Genomic DNA, 24,742 nt, shown 5'->3' on the forward strand with positions numbered 1-24,742 from the left:
TAAGTTGAGCAAATCTTGCATGGAGACGAAGAGCCTTGCAGATGTATGGCTCTTATTTGGAGGGGGAGATTGGCAGGGATCTATATGGTGATTGCATGTGCTCAGGTGAGGAATTCCTGCTTGCAAGGACTGGAGATGCCACGAGCATTGCATGGAAGCAAAGGGGGTGTCAAATGCTGAGAGCATCGTGTTAGCTGGCAATGGCAGATGGGCTGACAATCTGTTGACTATGCAAAGATTTGTTGCCAGTGTGCCATAGTAATATCCAATTAGTGGGGCACTATATGCCCTGCTATTTTTATTTAATCTATTTTCCTAGGTGAGCACCTGAACAACATGGAATATGAGCTATATATGATGGAGAAGTGTACAATTACTTGAAATAATATGACTGCTATTTAGGTTGTATTATGTGCACTGCTACATTCGGTTACATTATTGCTTTTCCAGATTTGATAAGAAACCTCTATGATGAGATCTTTTTGCTCAATCTTAGGATTATAACTTCGTGCATACAATTTGTTTAGCTTATTTCAATGACTAGATGCTCTATTATTCTACTTTCTTGTTATAGATTGGATGTCTGCACCATAAAACACTCTTCTTATCCTTTAATAGAGTTTCCAATTTGCTTGCTCAATAATTCTTTTCTAGTTAAGGTTGCCATTTCAATTTTTCTGGTGCTGACCATTCTCACATGGTATTTGCAAAACCAGTTCATTTCATTTTTCAGTAGTGCTGTCTAAATGAACTTGATTATTGGCATGAATGCAGTCTAGGGGAACTTTCTTCTTGGCATGAGCATAATATATCATGTGATGCAGGATCCCTGTCGGGAGGGTGTGAAGGATGCAGTTCAATTATGCACAAAAGCAGGTGTTAAGGTATGATATGTGATCCTATCCTTCTGTACATCTAATATAAAGTTTTGGATACAATGATTTGGGTTTGAACTGGTACTAGATTTCAAAACAAGACCTCAAATTTTACTATTTCTGCTAACTTTCAAATCTCATGAAGGAGGCTTTTGTGCCTAGTTTTTAAGTTCTTGTTTATTTGCTGTTACTTTTTACAATATCACCACTTTAGACTTTATTTTCTTCTAAGTTCATTATTGAACAACTATTTATTGATAGTGATCCCCCAGACACGTTGTTTATCAATGGCTATGAATTTTGAATATGGTTATGTCAAGAGAATCAATTGCTACCTTGAGATATTGAAAACTGGCTTCTGCCTTATGGTCTCATGAGAGAATGTGTATTGTCGTGCATATTGTTGATCTAGCTTATCCTTTTGGTTTGGTTCTTTATTTCATTTTTACCTTGCAGAATTTGGCAAGCTCGGTATTAGAAGTTATGAGATATGTAGAATTCCCAAACTTTACCCAGTTAGAGCATTTGGAATAATTTCTTTATTATCTATCCCAATTATTTATTCTTTCCATGATTGAGTATTAGCTCTTTAGGTTCTCATCAAGCCTGTAGGCAATTAGTATTTGTGATATTTGTGTACTTAATTTTTTTTTTTTTTAAGTGATATGTCTATCAAGGTCATGATAATAGATTTCTATAGTTTGAATGTTACTTGTCTCATTGCCTTTCTTATTGGGAAGGAGGGGATGACTGATTTGGTTTCAATTTTCTGATATAGAATGAGTTCGATGTTGCGATTATGCATCCCATATGCCTGTCTGTAGTCTTATATCATATTATCCAGTTCAGTTGGGTGAATAGAAAATTTCCCTTTGGTTAGGTGCGCATGGTTACTGGTGACAATCTCCAAACTGCAAAAGCTATAGCATTAGAATGTGGGATTTTAGGGTCAGATGCTGATGCTACTGAGCCAAATCTCATAGAAGGCAAGAGATTCCGAGGAATGTCAGAAGATCAAAGAAAACAAATTGCTGATAAGATATCGGTATGATGTGAAATTTGCTTATGTGACATTTTGTGTAAACTGTTGCTTGTGCTTATCTATTCTATGACCAAGAAACTGCTGAGGCTTGATTTGAAATTATGTAAATTTGATTTATAGGTTATGGGAAGGTCTTCTCCTAATGACAAGTTACTGCTTGTGCAAGCATTGAGGAAGGAAGGACATGTAGTTGCAGTGACTGGAGATGGAACTAATGATGCTCCTGCTCTACATGAGGTATGTTTTTTAATGGTGTGATTGATAATAGAGGTCCAAGGATGGATATGTTGACTGAGATGGGCTTATAGTTAGTTTTTCTGGCTTCTCTTTCTGATCTTTTCCACGTAGGTCTTTCTTATAATGAAATGATACTTGAAGGGTGTATCTACTTGGGTGGGTTTTATGGACTGGAGATGTTATGTTTGGCAACACATCGTGGATGTTTGCATGTTGCTTGATGGAACACATGGTGGATATTTGCATGTTAGCATGTTTGTTATGTCCTGATCTGGTTGACGGATTTCTATTGTCCATCTGTTCTTAGCCTTCTTTTTTGTTGACAAAACATGGTTGCAAAATGCCAATTATTTTGTAATTGTTTGAAATGCAGGCTGACATCGGTCTTTCTATGGGTATCCAAGGAACAGAAGTTGCAAAAGAGAGCTCAGATATCATTATATTAGATGACAATTTTGCCTCAGTCGTAAAGGTTGGTGGTTTTAGCTGAAAGTATGGGCAGCAATTACTAATGAAGTGGGTCCAGTTCTCCTTCGAACTGCAATGGCATTTAGGCCTAGTTCCATCTATTGATGTAGTTCCCAGTGTTATTTTTCTATATGATGTAATTGCAAATGATAGCGGAACCCGACAGATTTGTTCTATTTCCAGACCTAGGGATCTACCTGACGATTTTTCAAAAATTTCCCCTCTTCCTTTCCTTTTTTGTTTTTGTTTTTTTGTTTTCTGTTTTTTGGGGAAGCAAACCCTTGGTTTCAAATTGTTTTTGTCTTGGATCAACATGGGTTTTTGAATTTTAGAAACAATTCAACCAATTTTCCAAAAAAGAATATTATATGGAAACAATATTCTGTTGGGCTTTGGATTTTCTTTTCCCCTTTCTGTTTTAACTGCAGAAAATGGAATTCAAATAATACCATGTTAGTAAAAAGTACATTTTCTGTCCATTTCAGGTAGTCCGCTGGGGAAGGTCTGTTTATGCAAATATCCAGAAATTTATCCAGTTTCAGCTCACAGTTAATGTGGCAGCTCTTACAATCAATGTGGTTGCTGCAGTTTCAGCAGGAGATGTCCCATTAAATGCAGTACAGGTCTGTTAAGACCTTCTCTGTGCTCCTTTTTTTTGGTGGGGGCGGGGGGGGTTGTTAATTGATGTTTATCTTGTCCCCACTTTTTCCTTTTACAGCTGCTTTGGGTTAATCTTATCATGGACACTCTTGGAGCACTTGCGTTGGCCACCGAACCACCAACGGATCACCTCATGCATAGGCATCCTGTTGGCAGAAGGTTAGTCTTTCCTATGAAAGTATGTAATCCAGGCACCCTAGAATTGTCCTGTCCTTTTGGCCTTTTTCAGTTCCAGGCATAAAACTAGAATGTAGAACTAGCTTTGTGTATATCAGAGTAGGCATCGTTTGTGGTGGATGCTGGTATAGTGTAGGATAGAACTGAAGGAGCCAGAATGAGATTACTGGCATGTATGAATAAGAGTAGACTTGAATGAATAAACATATTTATGAAAACTTTGTACTAATCATTTAATAATTAGTGAACTAGTTCTTCTTTTATGCCTTAGAAGAACTTAGACAAGGAGAATTTATGTACGTACACTTTGAGTTGATTTCTCAGTAGTCAGTAGTGGTATCAAGGATTGGGTTACATAGCACTTCATTTTGGTTTATCATTAGAAATGGGTGATGAAACTAGCAAATATGAGTAGTAGTATTTGTGGCCATGCGTAAAAACAAATAGCTCATCAATATGCCATATTTTCTATTTTAACATTCAAACTAATGTATCCATATTAATAGCTCATCAATATTACCATATTTTCTATTCTAACATTCAAACTAATGTATGCATATTTCTAGCTCATCAATATAACCATATTTTCTATTCTAACAGTCAAACTAATGTATGCATATTTCTAGCTCATCAACATAACCATATTTTCTATTCTAACAGTCAAACTAATGCGTGCATATTAAAAGCTTATCAATATAACCGTATTTTCTATTCTAACATTCAAACTAATGTATGCATGTTAATGTCCATAGAGGTATATATTTTCATTCTTTTGGGTTGTTATCTTCTTGTACCCAATCGTTATCATATTTTGTGAAAAGAAAAATCGTACTCTGTATAGCATAAATAATTGTATTACACCTGTATGTATGACACATTCTCCCATCTTATTATGTATTCTATTTATTGGCATTCTTGAGATCTAGGATGAAAATGTTGTTTTGCTGTGTGTGTGTGTGTGTGTGTTACCTCAAAACAAAAGCATTTTGGAGATGTCTTGGAAGCACAATTTAAGCACAATGTTACCTCAAAACTAGATGATTAAAATGTTTCATATTTTGTAAATATATTTATTTAAAGGGACAAGTATATAATTCAAGGATAAGTATAATCTGTAAACCATCAAATTAATCAAATCATCATCATCATGCCCAAGCATATATCCAAGTGTCCAAGCAAATTAGTTTCCCAAAATTTCATAAGTATATTAAAGATAATAGTAGGCAAAGGCTATGGTTCTCTGGGTTTGCAGGCTTTCTGGACTTAGACTATTTATTTTCTTATTTTTAGCTATATTTGTTCTTAATCATTCTTTTTAACTGTGAGAAAATGAGAAATAGCTTCTCTTTTAACTATAAAATATAATATTTTATAGTGTTAGTATTTTGGTGCATCTAGTATCTCAGATTAAACACTAGAAATTTGGTTTCCACCAATGTCTCATACTGGTTTTTCCACAAAATTAAATGTTTTGAGGGAAAAGACAAAGAGACATTATTTTGTTCCTTATGAAACAATACAGTAGGATGTCTTCCCCAGAATTGGTATGTGTTGACGTCAATTTTACTCATAATGTTGTTGTGTACTTTATATATTTTCCAAATATGGGTTAATCTGAGCGTCCATTAAACAGTAGGAGTCAGGTTAACATGTTGTGTCAGTATGCCTTTCCTTTGTCTTTAAATTCAGATATTCCAGTACCTCTATCAGTTTTCTCTTGTTTTAGACTGCTCCTCCCTCTCCCCCTCCCATCTCCAAGTTGTAAAAAATGAAACCATGTACAAACTAGCACACAACTATCCGATACCATTTCAAGTTTTGAATTTAATAGGTCATTAATTATGTAGTGCCAAATAAAATAGACAATGACATTGATGTTATTCTCAATTCACTGACGTATCTATCCATTTTTCTTTTCTAAGGGAACCTCTGATAACAAATATCATGTGGAGAAACTTATTAATACAGGTATTCTTTTTTCCCTTAGATTTACTGCAGCTATTCTTTGCTCTACAATAGAGAAATTGAGGTTTGCAGAAATCATGCGTTTTGGTTCATTTCCTTCTAATGGTAATGACAATTGCTGTTGTTCAATATTTCCAGGCTCTATATCAAGTGACTGTTCTTTTAATCCTCAACTTTAAAGGCAGAAGTCTCCTGGATCTGAAGCTTGACAATGTCGCCCATGCTAACAAAGTGAAAAACACATTGATATTTAATGCATTTGTCCTTTGTCAGGTAATTTAATGAGCTAAATAAAGGAAACAATATAGTGCTCAAGCTGTTTTTTGTTTGCATGTGGATGCATGTATTAATATTTGTATTTTATTTCTATTATTTAAGTACATTTATTTTATCTTTCTCTTGGACATATATATTTATTCAGTTGTTTATAGCCCTACCCTGTTAATTTAAATGATTGTTAACTCGTCCCAACAATTATTATCTCCAGTTTTAACTTCTGAGCAGTAATGGAGCTATTCATTAAATAATACCATAATTAGTCATTAAGCTTGTGTGATACTACTGCCGTCTATATGTAGCATGTAATAATTTTAGTCAACTTTGCTTAATGAACTCTGGCAGAGCAACATTCAGAAAGATTTTATGTTAGAGCTTATTTTGTTCCCCACCTAGTGAGATCAAGGCTTGATATGTTGTGGCAGAGAGCTGATTTTGTTGTTAACAACACTAAAAAAAATAAGGCTAAGAGATACTGTTAATCTGATTCTAGGTGATAAGATTCCCTAGGGTTAGTTTTCCTGAACATTCAGCTAATTTCTTGATGTGAGTGCACGATTCATGTTTTCGTTTTTTGGTGCTTGCTCTTTATTTTATTCTGCTTCTTGTTTTGATTGCAGATTTTCAATGAATTTAATGCTCGGAAGCCCGATGAAATTAATGTATTCAAAGGGGTGACTAAAAACTATCTATTCATGGGGATAGTGGGCCTAACTCTTGTGCTTCAGGTCTCTCTCTCTCTCTCTCTCTCTCTCTCTCTCTCTCACGCACATATGCAGACACAAGCACAATCAAGAGATGCTGCTTGTGCTTACGGATTACATATTTATTATGGTAATTTTATCAGGGGTATCATAATCGTAATCGTACACACCTGCATCCATACGTGGGTTTGCTCATCTAACTCTGGGAACTTGTCAGGTCATTATAATCATGTTCCTTGGAAAGTTCACCTCTACGGTCAAGCTCAGCTGGAAACTCTGGCTTGTCTCCTTTGCGATTGGCTTTATGAGGTCAGTTTCGTAATGGTGTCATTTCAAGTGAGAATTTGAATTGCAAGTATTTCAAATGACATAATTTGAAAGCTCTCTATAGCAATGCAACCTAATGAAATTTGCATGTCAGTGACCCATTTGATGTCTTTAAGTTGCTAAACCAATTGTATTGTTTGCCTAATTTATGTGAACATAACGATAGTACTTAATATTGATGACATATTGTTGGATCAGTTGGCCACTTGCAATGGTTGGGAAGTTGATTCCTGTTCCAGAGATGCCTTTCAGCGAATACTTCACAAACCAACTATCGTGTCCACCGAAAAATAAAGATGATGAGGTAAAAGCCATATTCTTGGGTTTGTCCATCATCAGATGTAATATCTTTTACCGGGTTTTTTGACGTTCCTTCGATTTTCAGGTTCAATCAACAGAAGGCAGGATGGTAATGAACTAAAAAGTAGAAAAACCAGTGGTTGATATAGCAGGATTGTAATATCTTTTACTGGGTTATTTGACGTTCCTTCAATCACGTATTCGTTTCTGCTTCTTGTCTAACTAACAGGTCGATATAGCAATTACTCAAGTCAAGGCCAACTTTTTTTCTTTTTCCTTTTTTTTTTTTACCAAAGAAATATGTACCGACTGACTTGCTAACAGTTACTAAATGCCTGAATATCGGTGTCTTGGTTTGTTAAGGTGATTATGGTTCTGGATTGGCGTTTGGGCAGTTAGAATGGTGGTGATGTTCTGTACGTATTTGTTATACAGAGGGTGTATTCGACTCCTTGTAAGACGCAGCTCGTGGTATTTTGTTTGAATTACATGGCAAGGGAATTTATACAATGAGGATTGTTTTTCTTACTATTCTTTGATCCCAAGTAGGGTATTTATACAAATACATAATAAATGAAATCTAAACAATTTTGAACTTGATTTTTTTTTTTATAAGATCATATGGGTGATCTTCTCCTTCCTCGGTATTTTATCTTCTCATCTATTTATCTATTTAAACTTTAAAATTTTATCATAATCAACCTAATCACAAACCAAATGTTATCCGTTATTTCTTATCTTCTCTGAACTTTGTAATATCTCAACAACCTTATGTTTTAATTCTCTGAAATTAGTTTCATTTAACTTGTCTTGAGTGATTTGGAAGGAATGATGGAGAGGAGGGTTGGATTGAGTTTGTAATGGATGAAGGGTTTTCCTTGTGAGATGTGGGTGAAGGGAAGTTGGTCGCAGCAAGATTGGCCCCAGCCATCACCTGCTCTGATATCATGGACAAAACTAACCTGAGGTTGGAAAAGATGTGCTTGGATAACTGGAAATATTGTACTGAAGAGCTTAGAAAAATGAGGATTGTTTTTTCTGCTATTCTTTGATCTCAAGTAGGGTATTTGTACATGAATAAAATACAAGAATACATGCATAATAAATGAAATCAAAACAATTTGAACTTAAATATTATTTTGATAGGTTTATCTGTGTGATTGCTTTCATACTTAGTGCTTTATCTTTTCATCTCTTATCACTTTCAACTTTAAAACTTTATCCTCGACAATTTTATCACAAACCAAGTTTTATCCTTTTATCTCCTTTTAATTTTCAAATATCCTAATAACCTTACCTCTCATCTTCCCCATTCTTCCAATGGTATGTAGTGTGGGTGTTGTGTTTATTCATGTTATAGAGAAACTGAAACCACATTGGAATGCTAATTTAGTCTTTTAAACTGAGGTTAAGGTTGCATTTGTCTTGGCATAAAAATATCTTTTAGCAATTATTTTTAGAGGAAATATTTTGTCAAAATATAAAAAATTGCATGACTAACAATATTTTTGGACCAAAATGTAGTGGATTACATAAAATTTTCTATAAAATAAGAAGTGAATATTAATTGATCTGTGCATGGGTGATGAACAATGCCAATTCCTATTCCACTGTGAGTCGAAACTAGTTAAGTTAATTCTCTCTCCCAGGTTTCGGGTTTCCACAAAGTGTTTTGTGTAAATTGTATTCTTTCGTTTTATGATTTTGTGGGACTGATGGTATAATATTGCATGAATGTTTAGCCAATTGTTTATACAACATTTCGTGTTCTTTGGATATTGCTAGAAAGCATTCAGTGTAGAAGCACTATTAGATTTCAGAACCTAGTATTTGGCAAATGCTGATATTCATGTCAGCAAAATACATAAGGCCCCATTTGAGCTAGGTGCCGGGGTATTACATCTCTAATTAGCTTTATCAATTATTAGGATTGCTATTATATTCAATGTCATATTTAAGAATTTCACTTTCTGTTATCTTCCTTTCTTTCTTTTAATAAATTTTTTTTCTGTTTCATCTACTTCCCTTGCAAGTATTTCAATAGCTCTTTTTGTTTGTTTGCCATGTTTAAACAATCTTAATTGTGACTCCCCCGCTCATATGCATCAATCTAACCTTATATCAATAATCTCATTTTTTATTTTGAATTTTCTTATATAGACACATCTATTATAGCATTATTTGCATCTCAATTACCCTTATATTTTACACGTGTTAATACTTAGCTACTTAACGTTTGTGTCACGCAATAAGTGTTATAATTTTATTAAAAAAAAAAAAAACTTTTCTTTTTGATTTAAATTTTACAAAATACTGCCAAACACTAGAAATGGCTAAAAGAAGAAAGGAACCACAACTGGGCAATTTAAGTTTTTCAGCAGCAAGAGATGTCAATCAATAAGGTTGTCATAAAGCAAAGAGTGGAAATGGTGCATTGCCTTCTCCACGGATGGAGCATACCTGCCACTACAGTATGCGGGTGATTCGAGGCCCTTTTGAACAGCTTCACACAAACTGATATCTTCCATCTATAAGTAGCCACAAAAATGGATAATGTGAAAGGGAAGAAGAAAATCTAAAGCACTATGACAAAACATAAGAATTTTGAGATGGATTGTGCGTACCTGTACTCTTTCACTATCTTCTAGACTCTTCTCAATGAAAGATTTATCATCCTAAGGAACAGACATAAATAAAGTTATATTTCAACTTTAACTGCTCCGGAAAGAAGCAGTAGCTATTTAAGATTTTGTAATTCAGAAATTGAGGCCAAGGCCATATTATGATTATGTTGCTTTAGCCCTTCTCAAGGCAGTCTTCAGCTATTACCTTGATGATTTACTCTTTAGAAATATAACACTTTGTCATGACGTGCTAGTTAATTAGGGGCGGTTATAGTATTTTTATTCAGTTGTAGTATTTTTACAGTTATGTTTTAGGAATAATTGAGTATTATCTAAAATCAATTTACAATTACAAAATAGTGAGGTGGTAGTGGAGTGATTTAGGAGCAATTATTGATAGTGAAGGAGTGGTAACCCCACAGCGCAGAGCATGTTATAAATTGTGAAGAATTTATTGAAATCTCTGATTTCCCCCTATTGTTCTCTCTGATTTCCCTCTCAATTTTGTCAAATTTCTCCTGATTTTTCTCCTACTTTCTATCAATCTCCCTAATTTTAGTCTGTTCCCCCTCAATTCTTCGTTATTTCTCCCTCAATTTCTAGTTCTGCCTTCTAAGGAAACATCAATTAAGACTAGGGTCATGACACACTTATCAAATTGTTGAATAGGGATCAATGATTGAGATAAGATTGTAGTTGTTGGCTTCGAAAAAAAAAAAAAAAGACCCATTCCTTTACATTCTCTCTCTTTGTCAACTAGTATTCTTTCTTAATAGTAATTTCTCTTAAATGTGTTCAATAGTAATTTACCTTAAGAGAAGCATCCAGAAAGTAGTCGAATATGACTTGGCATTTTCTCGGACCTAGTGGGAGTACAAGATTAGTGTCCATCCAGGGCCCATATCTGTGGATACGAAGAGAGAGGAGCCATAATCGAACTTAGCAATCTATCAACTAAATAGGCTCAGCTTATGAATCAACCATTGCTGCACTTTTCAAGGACGAGTTACCTATTGATCATGAAATTTGGATATATGAAAGCATACAGAGCTTTTGATCCAAGCCTGTCAAAACCATCACCATTTTCCACAGAACTGCCCTCACATTGTTGAACGTTCACTCTCTCAAATATCTTTCTTGTTGGAAGCAATGAGGAAGATATTTAGAACAGATGTCAGAAGCATTACTTATCAATAGCAATAACAGAAGTCTAATAGGCATTGCCAAAGACATAGCATATTATTTGCAGTAGGGGAGTAAAAACTAAAAATCAGAGGAAAGAACTTAGAGAGCGTACTGTGGTCGAATAGGACTCAAGCTCAAGACCAGACGCAAGACCTTTATGTGCATATGGTACATGATAACCACCATCCAAGTAGTTGTCACAGAAAACCTGCACAAAGAAATTTGAAGATTTACCAGGCTCCAGGGAAATGCATGGGACCGATTGAAATTATAGCTAAAGCATGTGGCTGCTTCATTTTCAATAGAGAAGCGAAGGCACTGAAGAGTAAGAAATAATGGTAAAGCTTCAATGTCTACTGCTCAGAGGAAACATAACAGAATGCCAAAAGAAAGCAAAGCAGCTAAAAGGGTCAGTCATAGTGATTTCATATTGCGCATGTTAAGGACCAGACCTTCAGTTACATTCAATGGTGTATCTGCGTCTGCATACATAACTCAGGAAAGAGTTGACACCACCGGTACTCAGCATCTCACACGAACTGCCAAGCCATTCATTTCCTACAATGTTGCTATCAGCTTCTGAATGAGGCAACTTCTTTTCCAAGCTGAGCAGAACAAATGGTCCCCAGAGAGCTACCCTAATCGGTACAAGTCCAAATTCCTGTCCACAATAGCTAGATAAATCACCTAACCACCTTATAGTACAAAAATAGTTATGAGATATTGAAATTTCTACCCATAAGAACATGTTGCATACATTTACATTGAAATTCCGAACTCCTGTTATTCTAGTTGCCTTTAGAAGCGCTCCATCCAACCCATAAGTCCAACCCTACAGAAAAAATAATAGTCAATCACAGTATTAGCAATTAACTTAAAAATTAATAACAAACTGATACATAAAGGGTCCCTGGGTATCATTTTCAATATTCTGAATCTTGCTTTTAGAGTGTGATTTTTGAGTTTTCAGAAATAACACTAATGGAGAATTGAAAAAGGAAATCATTTTCATGAAATTTTCTCTTAAGCTCAAATAAAAACAACAACAACAACAATCACGAGCTTTAATCCCACTAGATGGAGTCCGTTATATGAATTATATCTCACCAACCATCTCCATCCATAATCAATGACCAAATTTTATGCAAGGTGATTATATCATATGTCATATTTAAGGGCATCCTACCTAATTTGCTACAAATATCTTCCATTTCATCCATTTGCCTCATATGATTAAACCATCTTAATTACGTATGTCTCACACAACCCTTCCAACCTATTTACGTATAATTTTAGTTTCGATTCTATCTTTTCTTGTATGGTTGCATATTCACCATAAAATCCTCATCTTAGTCATGCTTTGCACATGTTAGTATTTTTTAGCCCAACATTATGAGCTATACAATAAAGACTGTCTAAATCATCCAATAAAACTTTCCTTTTAGTTCTAAAGGAATTTTACTATCACATGAAGTGCTATACGCACTTCTCCATCTTAATGACTTGCTTGATTCTGAGTAACATCTTTAGTAATCTCCTCTTCTTTTTGATCAATTGATAGACATCAAAACTGTTTTTTTTTTTTTCCCCTAGAAGTAAGTTGATTTTTAAATTTGACTGCCACATCATCCACACTTACTTTTTTATTGAATCTGCAATTCATTTATTCAGTTTTTGACATGCTCAACTTAAAACCTTGGATTCCAAAGGGATCATGTTTCAAGCTTAATATTCATGCTTTCTTAAATCATCTGCAAGTAACATACACCAAGGCATCAATTCTTGAGTTCATTATTTGAGAAGGAACAAAAATAAACAGTTCACTGAAAAATGGAATTTTTCTGTAAAGTTCTTGAACAAAAAAAAAAGAAAATGTCTCAGGAAACATTTTTTTTATAAACATATTTTCCATTGCACTCTGCCTCATTGGTTGATGGCCCATCAAAGGCAAGTGCCCATTCTTCTACCTCAACTAAGGTTTAGGAATCACCCCAACTAAAATTTTTTCTGAACATGGTTCGTATTTGCCAGTAGGAAAAGTGGTAAGAGGTACACTGAATCTTGGCTTTTAAACTGATCTTGGATCTTACAAGTTATGTTATATTCTGCCAGGGATAGTAACCACATAGCGGATCTTTCACAGAATGCAGGATTGTGAGAAGATCCTTGACTGGATCACATTCAGTGACAGGATGGATTTAAACGAGGTAATGGTGCAACTTTTGAATGGAAAAAAGCAGCAGGTAGGCAGTAGCACTCAATGGGAGTATACCTGGTTTCGGGGCCATTTATCACTTGGCTAATATAATAAATTGGCCACCCAATCTCATCATTTCCTGAGTGAGCAAGCCTCCAATGGGGCAAGGAGTTGACATTATGTAAAGGACAAGGGGTTTGCCTTACAAAAGTGAGTCATGGTCAAATCTAGCCATCCACTATTATCCAAATAATAAAGAAAACCACTTTTGAAGGTTGGAGAAATCCAAATTACTTTCCAAGGGAAGGCTCCCTTACTGTAACCTGAATAGAAAAATAGAAGAACTTTGCTCTGAAGCTGCCCACTTTTAATCTTCATCACCTTAAGTCCTCTTCTCCAAAGATCAAAACTTGAGTGAAGGACTCCAATAAGATCTAGTAGTTTGACCTCCTAGTCAATCATTCTGATAAGAGGCGATTCTCAAAAATTTGTTGGCCTTCTTTTCCTAGATTAGGTGCAAATGGCTATCTCTCCGCCCCATCTAGCTAGAGCACAAAAAGCCTCCTCCAATTTCCTAGTCCACACTACACATGGCTACAATTGGGTGTTGTCTTTGTTTCCAATATAAAGTTGAAATCTGATTATGAAGTTGTTGCATTTGGTTTATATGCCTTTTCAAAGCCCCATCCTATTGGAAATTGAGGCCTCCAACAGAGACAATCTCCCCACTAAAAACACAATACTTAACTAAACTAATCTTCTCCAGGATTTGTCTCACTCATACGTAAAACAATACAACCATTTCCTTATGAACCTTATTTAACTAGAGCTATTCAGTTCAAGAAGTCAACATGAGGTACGTGTACACCATTCTCCACTATGAAGCATAAAATCACTAACAAATATTGAAAGTATTCCCATTCACGATGATTCTACCGGCTGAAGCTATCATTATTCTCATATGACTCCAAGATCACAAAATTTTGAAGTTGTTAGACATCACTATATTTCAACACAAATAGTGGATCAATCTTTCTATCACCTAGTAAGACCTTCAGTAGAAGTTGAAGGTATATAAAGTCTCAAAAATATCACTGTACATAATATACCAGCTTAAATAGTCTGTTCAAATTCACAAAACCTCTTATCAATTGAAAAAAAAAAAAAAAAAAAAGGTCTTGAAGCCTATCATGTTGTTCTTTGTAGAATTTGCACAAGTACCGGACAAACTAATGAAATTAAAACAAGGGAGCTCAGCTTCAATTTACAATTTTTGTCACTACCACCTCTACTTCAGTCCCAAACAAACCGAGAATCCACAAAGAAACAAAAATTGAAAAGGAGGACAATACAATTGCAATAAATTACTTTACTACTACGATATGTGTCACAATGGGAAGTACCGTAAACAATCAAAGCATTATCTTATCTTGATACATTTTTCTAGTGTACGCATTCAGTTTCTCTTGCTAAAAAATTGATGACATGAGAGATATTGCATCTTAAGTAGAAAAGCAAAATACACAACACAAGAGCCTCACAAACTACTGCATGAATATATGAACTCACGTGATAGGGGCACGCAAAGCAGGATCTTCGCCCTGTGCCGGAGGCAAGAAGAGATGCATGATGGCGGCATACATTATGAAACGCATGAATAGTCCCATTATTATCCCGGCATACCACATACTCTACATTTCCCAGCCTGCCACATTCCAGTGATTAGCCAATGCATTCCCATGTGATAGATAGAGAGACTCAATTAAAACACGTTCAGGAACATACCTGCCGGTAAAAAAGTTACCAGATTCTTTAATCTGTTCCGTATATCCTAGCAATAACAACAGAAAACCCTATGAGACCATCAAAACACAATAAATTTTCTCGTGTTTAAATGCATGGATGAAAAAAATAATGAAAGGTCTCCCAGTCCATCATAACAGACTGATTTCCCCCACATCTTCTGGGTTGCTCTGGAAAAAAAGGAAAAAGGCAGATTCTTCTTTTCTTTTATCTTTTTGAAACTTCTGAGACGCATTCTTGTCTTTTAGAGAGATCTGAAAAAGGCATTTCCTAACCAACCAAACAGAGAGACGACGTAATGTATTATTTATAGATATAGATATGCAAATTAATTTCTGTATTACCGACGGCCTGCCAACCCCGGAAGAAGACGCGATCGAATTCAAGAGAAAGAAAAGAGGGGTGGGTGTACCAGCTACTGGGTGGAGTCAGGGCTTCTTGAATTGGGATTTTGGGATCGAATTGGCAAACCATTCTCCAGGCCTCCTCCAAAGCGGTTGTCGGGTCTGAAGAAGAAGAAGAATAGCAAGAAGAAAACGGGTTCTTGGGTTTGAAAGAGGATGAAGAGGAGGAGGAGGAAGAGAAATTGGGGAGGGTTCGATCGAGAGATGGGCCAAAGCAAGAACTGTTAGATTGTGATTGGAGTTGGCTTCTGGATTTCTTGGATTCTAACAGCAACGGCTGCAGACAGTTGTTTGGTTTCCATGTCATCGCCATGCCTAAAGAACGAAGAAGAAGAAGAAGAAGATGACGACGACGAATCTTTTCCTTAGCAACTGAGTATTTAACGACGAATTCACCATCATCATCGTGGTCGTCATCCTCATACGTGAAACACAGAAAGTGATCCCTTGCTTATACAACTTATTCACCAAAATTTGATCCCATGATGTCACAAATATAAAGTATTTAATGTTATCAGTACATTAATTTTATTCTTCTTCTAAATTTTGTCTTAAACTAATATAAAAATTAGATCATAACTATCAATTACCATCTAATAAATTTTTTATTTAAAATATTTTATTTTTTATTTACACGTGCATAATATGTGCTACTCTTTTAATAAATTTATACTTATTGTGAAATAAAGAGAAAATAAAAGAGATGAATATAATCATAACTAAAAAAATGTATATCATTAAGAACCATATAAGTAAAAATTATGATTGTAGAGATACAATAGTTATTCACCAATAATTAATAATTTACAACATACCCCTTTGAATGACTATTCTATACAACAATTGTCTAATTAAAAATCTTATTTGGGAAAAACTCAAAGAGAAAAAAATCACCAAACTAAAGAAAAGAGTATAAAGGAGTTGTAAAATAACTTTAAGAGTTTTAATGTGTTGCCTCGCTAAAACCTTGCCAGGAAAACCCAATGGGACAAAATCTGGGAGAAGAAAAAAGAGTACAACTACTCCCCCTGATGTTGATCACTGAAGATCTTTGAGTCAACGTATTCCAATCCCATGTACCAATTTCTTAAATGTAGATGTTAGCAATGTCTTTGTGAATAAATCAATTACATCGTCACTTGAGCGAATATGTTGAATATCGATATCGCCATTCTTTTGAAACTCCTGTGTATAAAAGAATTTTGGAGAAATGTGCTTTGTTATGTCCCCTTTGATATAGCCTCCTTTGAGCCTGTGCAGTACATGCTGCATTATCTTTATATAATATTATTGGGATGTTTTTTGTTGAAGTTAATTTACATGACGCTTGGATATGATAGGTCATGTTCCTCAACCATATATATTCTCGACTTGCCTCACAGATTGCAATAATTTCAAAATGATTTGAAGATGTTGCTGTCAAGGTTTGCTTCACAGATCTCCCAAATATGGTTGTTCCTCCACACATAAACACATATCTTGTCTATGATTTAACTTTATGTGAATTCAAAAAATAACTTGCATCTACATATCCCACTAAAGAAGATCTAGATTTTTCTAAATAAAATAATCACATATTAATAGTACCTTTCAAATATTGAGGAATGTGTTTAATACCATTCCAATGTCTTTTAATGGGTGTAGAGCTATATCTTGCAAGGAGATTTACAAAAAAAAAAAAGCTATGTCTAGTTGAGTGTGATTTGCTAAATAAGTCAATATTCCAATTACACTAAGATATAGTACTTCAGGACCAAAAAGATCTTCCCCATCTTCAAATGGGTGAAATAGATCTCTTTTCACGTCAAATGATCGAATGACCATAGGTGATGCCAATGGATATGATTTATCCATATAAAAGCATTTTAAAACTTTTTATGTATATGAAGATTGATGAATAAATAATCATTCTAGGAAATGTTCAATTTACAAACCAAAACAAAATTTGGTTTTTCCTAAATCTTTCATCTCAAATTCATTTTTTAAATAATCTGCAGTTTTGTTGAGCTTTTTAAGAGCTCCAATTAGATTTAAATCATCGTTACAATTGTAAATCCAATATTTGTTTTCTTTATGAAAATACAAGGGCAGACATCATCATTTTTATAGACTTCTTTCAACAGATATTCGCTAAGACAGTTATACCACATACGTCTGGATTGTTTTAATTCGTATAGTGACATTTGCAATTTAATTGAAAACATATTCCTGGTATATGTATTATTTGCTTCTGGTACTTTAAATTTTTTTTTGAATTTTCATGTATATGTCACTATCAAGTGAACCATATAAATAAGCAATTACTACATCCATAAGGCACATGTTGAGCCTTTGTGACACAACCTTATTAAAAATCTAAATATAATAGTGTCCATTACGGGGGAATATGTTTTCTCATAATCTATCCTAGGTATTTGTGAGAAGCCTTGGGCTACGAAACCGAGTTTTGTATTTTATAATTTCATTATTTTTATTTCTTTTTCTAATAAAGACTCACTTGTATCCCACAGGAATAACATTTCAAGTGTTTGGACTATGGGTCCAAACACTTTACATTTTTCTAAGGAAACCAATTATGCCTGTGTGGCTTCTTTCCATTTTGGCCAATCATTTATATTTTGGCAGTCTTTAACAGACTGTGGTTCAGGATCCTCATTTTTCATGACATAAAAAGAGACACATTAAAGGCGAAAATATTGTCTATGATGATATTGTTTCGTTCCCATATTTTGTGAGATAACAAATAATTTATTGAAATTTCATTATTTTCGGACACTTATAATTCTTCATGTACTACAATATTTTCATTTGATTGGTCAATCTTTTCTATCATTTCTTCTGACATTTTTAGTTGGTTTTTCTCTTGTACCTTTCTCTTTCAAGGTACAAAGTCTTTTACACCAACTGGTTGACTACATTTTTTGCGTACTTTAGATTTATTTCCTACAACAGATTGTCCAACAGGGACATCAATCTTTGCTAAAATATTTTATATTGGTATGTATGACTTTGTCACTTTCTTGGTATCAACAAATGCATCAAGGAGTTAATTTGCAACTCTTTGGAGGTGAATAATTTTTTCAATCTCTTGCTCACATTGATTGTTGCGAGGATTAAAGTGACATAGAGTTGTCTCATTCCAAGAAATTTCATATTGTTTTTCAAGATGTAGTCCCCAAAGTTGGGAAAGTCATTTCATCAAAATGGCAATCTGTAAAACGAACAATAAATAAGTCACCCATTAAAGATTTGAGGTACCGAATAATAAACATTAAATCAAACCCAACATAAATTCCAAGTCTTCGTTGGGGACCCATTTTGGTATGTTGCGGGGGTGAAATTGGTACTTGAACAACACAACCAAAAACTCATAAATGAGAAATATTAAGTTTTTAACCAAATACTAGTTGCAAAGGTGAGTATTGAAGATAAACAATTGGTCTTATACGAACCAATGTCGCAGCATGTAATATGGCATGACCCCAAATAGAAGTTAAGAGTTTTGATTTCATAAGTAATGGTTTAACAATTAATTGAAGACGTTTAATAAACAACTTTGCTAAATCATTTTGTGTATTGACATAAGCAACTAAATGCTCAACTTCAATCCCAATTGATATACAATACTCACCAAATGTTTGGGATCTAAATTCACTAGCATTATTAAGATGAATTGTCTTAATTGAGTAATAAGGGAATTGAGCTCGTAATTTTATTATTTGAGTTAGTCTAGCAAACGCTACATTTCTCGTTGAAAGCAAGCAAACATGGGACCATCTATTAGCATCAATTAAAACCATAAAGTAAAGAAATGGTCCACATGGTGGGTGTATCGATCCATATATATTTTCATGAATTCTTTTCAAGAAAGTTGGAGATTCAATATTAACCTTCATAGTAGAAGGTCTAATAACTAACTTGTCTTGTGAACAAGCAGCACATGGAACATCATTAGGTAAAAGAATCTTTTGATTCTTCAGAGAATATCCATGTGAATTTTTAATTATTCTACGTATCATTATTGCTCTTGGATGTCCAAGTCGATTATGCCAAAGCATAGAGCTTTTTGAGTCAACAAACTTTGGGTTTATGATATTATTTGACTCAATTATTTTTATGAATGTGTAATATATTTCAGATGGGAGTGCTAGGAGTTTTTCTTACATCAGCTTTTGGCCAAATACAAATGAATTAATGCAAAGATATTCAATATTATTTTCTTGTATCGTCTCAATGTGGTATCCATTATAGTAGATATCTTTAAAACTAAGAAAATTTCTTCTAGATTTGCTAGAGTAAAATGCATCATTTATATATAATTTTGTATTATTTGGAAAAATAATACAAGCTCTTCTGGAGCCCTCAATAATGTTCGATGCACCTGATATTGTATTAACATTATTTTTTACTAATGTTAATTTCAAAAAATATTTTTTGTCTCAAAAAATGGTATGTGTAGTTGCATTATCAATTAGACAGATATCACATCAATTCATCATGAATCTACAAACATATTTGAAAAAAAAAAAAAAACTATTGAATAAATTTGAAAAAAAAAATTTAAAGTTTGAAATTCATAATCATTAATATTGAAAAGTACTTCAACTATCTTCTTGAAATGGTAGTAACAAATAAATTAAAAGTTTCAAATTAAACTATTGAATAAATGAGAAATACTAAATCATTAAAAATAAACTAGTCAGTATCTTCTAGCATACTGCCCCCAATCAAATGATTAATATTGTCATTTGGGTCAACAAAGAAATTAGAAACATCCAAATGAGTCATATCAACTGGACCACCCCAATGAAGAAAATTTGTCACCACTTTTTCTGTTCCCTTCAATGGTAGTGATCCACAAGATGTTTTATCGTACGATAGGTACGTGACCAATGCCCTTTTATTCCATGTCTATGACAATTTTCTTCATGCTTCTTATTGCATGGGCTATTTTGATTTGCTTTGTGCCTTTTAAAGCTATTGCTTTGTTACTGATTATTTTGTGCATGGGCTTTTCCACATCCACGTCCATGTCCATGGTATGATGTTGCATTTGCTTCAAGCAATGCAAGACCATTTACTTCAGGCAATGCTGTGGAACTAGTTGGACGCACCACATGATTTTTCATATGCAATTCATTATTTTGTTCACCTACAAATAGGTAGGAAATGAGTTCTGAGTACTTTTTAAACACACTCTCACGATATTGCTGCTACAGGAGCACATTCAAGGCGCGAAAGGTGAAGAAAGTCTTTTCCAACATATCTTGATTAGTAATTTTTTCTCCACAAAAAGTTAATTTGGAAGTTATTTTGAACAATTCAGAAACTCACTCACAATTTTGAAGTCGTGTTGGTGCAAATTCATCCATTCATAATGGGCTCTATAAAAAACCACGATCCTTTAATGGTCAAATCTTTATTTAAATTTTTTTTCAAAGGACTTGTGGATCTTTCACAGTGAGGTACTTGATCTTCAATCCATGATGAAAATAGTGACGAAGGAAAATGAGTGCTTTTGCACGATCCTGTTGGGATTGAGTGTTTTTGTAATACCCGAAAAATTCTTAAAGGTATTTTATGAAGAGTATAAGTGGAATTATCGAAAGAATGAGGCCTATGTACACTATCGCAGTTTTAAGTGACATAATCGATCGAAGGGAGTACCCCGGACCTTAAAGGTTAAAGAAAAATGGAATAGTACTGACAAGTGATTCGAGGCATGATTTTAGGTATCAAAAGAAGTTGGATCGGGAATAATTTTTGGTACAGCTGTGGAACAGACTAAGAAAACTGAATCGATGTAGGAAACTTTCAAAAAGTCAACGGAGTGTTCTTAGGATTTAAGTTTTATATATGGAACAACCCTTGAGCGATTTCGGGTTGAAACGAAAGGACTTAGGGTTAAAACTATCCACTGGCCCAAAGTGTAATTTTCTAATTTTGCCCGAGGGAAGTCAAAAGGATAATTTTTCAAGAATTTCAAGAATGAAATGAAGAGTACAAAACATGTGGGCCTTAATGGTAGTATTGGAAAGATCAGGGGTTCTATGGAAAGGGGCCAAAATGGCATTTGAAGAAATAAGGGGCTAAAGTGTAATAAACCAAACTATAGTGTGAACGCAGCAAGGGAAAACTACCGCCGCACTGCCACTGCATGTGGTGTCATTTACGGCAATGGGACAGCCGTGGTAGGGCTCTGGGGAGGTCGTATACGGCGTGGGGTTTCTTGTAAGCCAACCCTTGATCGAAAGGTGGCCAGATTTTGCTATAAAAGAGGGCCGAGGGTTTCGGATTTTTGGCAACAGATTGGTCAAGTTTGGGAGTGAATCGAACGGTAAGGGCTATAGGGCTTTTGATCTCGAGGGATCAATGATCAAATCTGGAGCATTTGGGAGTGTTTGGTGTACGTTTGGAGACTGTTCGAGCATCGCCTGCAACTGCCCGTTTGGGGTTTTTTTCGGTGAGCTTTTGGGCGACTAGAGGTGCCATCTAGATTGACTAAGTAAGGGTTTCAAGGGGGTGGGTTCAGATCTGGCATCGGAGAAGTCGCCGGGTACCGAAAGCGAGGAAGAAGAATGACACGTGGCCTACACGCGCCACACTTCAAGCTTAGACACGCGCTGGGTCGTGAGGGCGCGTGGGACAAGGGTAAATCTGGAATTTTCTTTTAATATTTTTCTTAAATTATTTTAGGAATTATCAATTTATCATGTTGAAAAATTTGAAAAAATGTTTGAGAAGATAATTGTTTTGAAATTATCGATGTGAAAACTATGAGAAAAATAGAGGAAATTATGAAAAATTAAGAAAAATGGATTTTGATGCTCCTTTAATTAAATATGATGTTTAGGGAGTGTCGTGGTTCGGGGTTGAGTATAAGTATGGGTGTTTGAGGTGTGGCACGCAAATTGAGGTAGTGCACGAGAATCAAGACATTCCTAATACGTTCGAGGTGAGTATTCACCTCCAAAACTTGATTTATTGTAGGTGTCTCTACCCTAAAAACTTGGTATTTGTGCTATCTAAATGTGTTGTGATTTCATGCAAAATGGTTTTGTTGCATACAAACGGTAACCGGTGACGGTTGGTTTCGTGAGAGAGGTTTTTCCCTAAATGTTTTGTGCTTGTGCATTGTATTTTATAAAATATTGTTTATATGATGCACTGAGTTGTGAAATGTGGCATTATCATGCGTTTTGTGTTGTTCATATGGAATGTCAGTCTGGAATGTTGTCTGGATAGTATAGCCCATAATTCCCCAAGGGTATTGCCAGAATAATATATAGGGGTATCTTATATTGGTGTTCATGCCGGGATAGCTGCATACCTTTTCATGCCGGGTCGTATGGTCGGGAAAGTTGCAATGGGATGACTAGGTGGTCCATATGGGATTTGAGTTGGGATTGGGTAGTGGTTCTTGAATGCGTTCGAGTAAAAACGTAATCCCTGACGTAATTGTGGTGAACTGGGTTCCTGTGTTGATATGACCCTCCTGGGCCGGGAGTGGTAACGATTGTTCTCGAGATGTAGAGGAGATGCATTGACCTTGCCCTTCTTAAGCTAGAATCGCGTCATGTAAACGTGTCTATGTGGTGGTGTTGCCTTTAGAGAGATTGCTCTTTCCCCGTGGTAAGGTTAAGCGCTATGAGGGATTTTGTTAAGCAATGGCTTGTCGGGTTGTGTTGGTTTATTCATGTCTTGCATATTTTCATGAAAACGTGTTTTGAACTTTCACTTAAATGATTTATCATTTAATATGGACTTTGTCTCTAAAATATTCAAATGTTTCAGGTGAAGGCAGCAATGTGAAAAGAAAAGGGAATGCCGAGGAGTGACGGCGATTAGTGGATAGTTTATAGTATGTTGTTTTCAATTATGTTGTTTATTTTGATGACGTCATGTAAAACGTTGTTTCGGCTTTGTTACGGGTATTTTCCGCTCTACTTCTTATGAACTGGACTTAATTCAGCGACTCGGCCCAATCACATAATGTCCAGTAGACCTCGAGCTGAGCTTGCTGAAGTGAGCTCACATACTGTTGGAGCCCAAGTTCGGATCGCGAGGCCAAGCAAGCTCTCTAAAATTCCTCTAACTCGTCAACTTATCCGTGCGAGCTCCCAACCACGCTTCGAGCGAGCTCCCAGCGACTCTTACAGCTCGTCAGCCTAGCTGATCAACTTGTATAACGAGAATGTCATACATCAGAGAATAGTATTAGGCTAGGGGTAGGCCCAACCTAACCCCAGTCTCTCGGCCCATCTGATTGGCCCATGTCAGTCCCATCCTAGCCCTTTGCAACAAAATCATTACAGCCACGTCTGAGTTTCCACTCGTTCACCTTAGATCCCATCTTCATTAATGACAGATCCCATCCACATTAATGAAGGTTACATCGGCACCTTGCTGTTGCATGGACGTTCTTACTGGCACCAGGTATTCTGTCCCATCTTTTGCAGACGTACTACACATCCAGAAAGACATCTCCTCATATATATCAATCAGCTCTTTTGAGAACCATGATATGCTTTTTATTCACCTCACTTACGAATATCTTGCACACTTACTCACTCGCTTACTAACTTGGGCATCGGAGTACCTTACGGGTTGGCGGGTCAACAAATTGAACCGGACATCTCATTTTCTCCCTCCACGCTCACCACATCAGTGCGGGCCAACGAATCATCGTCGACCAATTCCGAACGTCGACATCTATAAACTTAAACCTTACATTTAATATCATCTTATTAACGTTCCAATCGCATCAAACTATTTTTTTTATATATATAATATAACATCTTCCAATAAACATAAAACATAGAATTGGCCCAGGCCTCAACGGTCAAGAGGTGATTCAGAGATAGGTATTTTGCCTTCACATTAGTAGGTGTGCTTGGGATTGAAACTTGTTTATTGGATTCCTGATTTATCTCTCCTACTAATATCGTGAGACTGAACAACGAGAGACGCTCCTGATAATGCATAAATCAAAAAAAAAAAAACATAGAATTGAAGGGAATTTAACCAGTTTACATTGTATTTATTTAACACAATGTCAAAGGAGTTGATGATAGAGACGATTGGCAACCTTGATCAAGTGTTCAAGAATCTCATGCATTATTGCAACACATCTCGGAAACAAGGGAAATAAGGGTAGAGCAAGATTTTAATTTAAATATAAAAAATAAAATTTTAAAAATAAAATAATAATATTAAAATATTTTTTTATAATTATTTCTTATGACTTTTTATATTTTGATAACATCACGTAATGATCTTATTATCAATTTTATTAAATACATCATTTTCAACATACACAACTAAACTATCATTTATTCATTGATCTCCAATCCTATTACGCAATTAATTTTTTATAAATAAATACATTTATGCACGTATTATCATTTATATATTTTCACTAAAAGTAATAACATTTACAATATCTTGATCTAATTTTTTATAATAACCTAAACATTCATTTGAAATTGCATAGTAAAA

At 35.0% G+C, this 24,742-nt stretch overlaps 2 protein-coding genes across 2 annotated transcripts in view; one reads left to right on the forward strand and one right to left on the reverse strand.

Annotated features, from left to right (window-relative positions):
• LOC127794579 (calcium-transporting ATPase 10, plasma membrane-type-like) overlaps positions 1-7,562 on the forward strand; it is a 64,182-nt gene extending 56,620 nt beyond the window's left edge. Inside the window, exons 23-34 of the mRNA XM_052325801.1 lie at positions 825-884; positions 1,756-1,920; positions 2,038-2,154; positions 2,528-2,626; positions 3,108-3,245; positions 3,341-3,441; positions 5,382-5,427; positions 5,563-5,697; positions 6,321-6,428; positions 6,622-6,713; positions 6,930-7,035; positions 7,117-7,562. Coding sequence (XP_052181761.1) covers positions 825-884; positions 1,756-1,920; positions 2,038-2,154; positions 2,528-2,626; positions 3,108-3,245; positions 3,341-3,441; positions 5,382-5,427; positions 5,563-5,697; positions 6,321-6,428; positions 6,622-6,713; positions 6,930-7,035; positions 7,117-7,152 — 1,203 coding nt within the window. The 3' untranslated portion in view covers positions 7,153-7,562. The remainder of the gene's footprint in view (positions 1-824; positions 885-1,755; positions 1,921-2,037; positions 2,155-2,527; positions 2,627-3,107; positions 3,246-3,340; positions 3,442-5,381; positions 5,428-5,562; positions 5,698-6,320; positions 6,429-6,621; positions 6,714-6,929; positions 7,036-7,116) is intronic.
• Positions 7,563-9,266: 1,704 nt separating this feature from the next.
• On the reverse strand, positions 9,267-15,699 carry LOC127794581 (choline monooxygenase, chloroplastic). Its single transcript, XM_052325805.1, has 10 exons — positions 15,185-15,699; positions 14,823-14,868; positions 14,607-14,742; positions 11,598-11,672; positions 11,296-11,501; positions 10,953-11,052; positions 10,666-10,787; positions 10,466-10,559; positions 9,656-9,706; positions 9,267-9,559 (listed from the first exon to the last, which is right to left on the reverse strand). The coding sequence occupies exons 1-10, from the start codon at positions 15,555-15,557 to the stop codon at positions 9,422-9,424; spliced, it is 1,341 nt and encodes a 446-aa protein (XP_052181765.1). The 5' UTR covers positions 15,558-15,699; the 3' UTR covers positions 9,267-9,421.
• Between the last annotated feature and the right edge of the window lie 9,043 nt (positions 15,700-24,742).

This window comes from Diospyros lotus, chromosome 2 (genome assembly GCF_014633365.1).
Source record: "Diospyros lotus cultivar Yz01 chromosome 2, ASM1463336v1, whole genome shotgun sequence".
Taxonomy (NCBI): Eukaryota; Viridiplantae; Streptophyta; class Magnoliopsida; order Ericales; family Ebenaceae; genus Diospyros; species Diospyros lotus.

What these genes read in the sequence shown, in the direction of transcription:
- LOC127794581 (XM_052325805.1), bottom strand. Translation starts at nt 15,557, where the DNA reads ATGGCGATGACATGGAAACCAAACAACTGTCTGCAGCCGTTGCTGTTA. An exon ending in GGTAACTTTTTTACCGGCAG is followed by an intron (nt 14,743 to 14,822) that starts GTATGTTCCTGA and finishes GGAATGTGGCAG; the next exon opens with GCTGGGAAATGTAGAGTATG. An exon ending in TTCTGGATGCTTCTCTTAAG is followed by an intron (nt 9,707 to 10,465) that starts GTAAATTACTAT and finishes TCTGTTCCTTAG; the next exon opens with GATGATAAATCTTTCATTGA.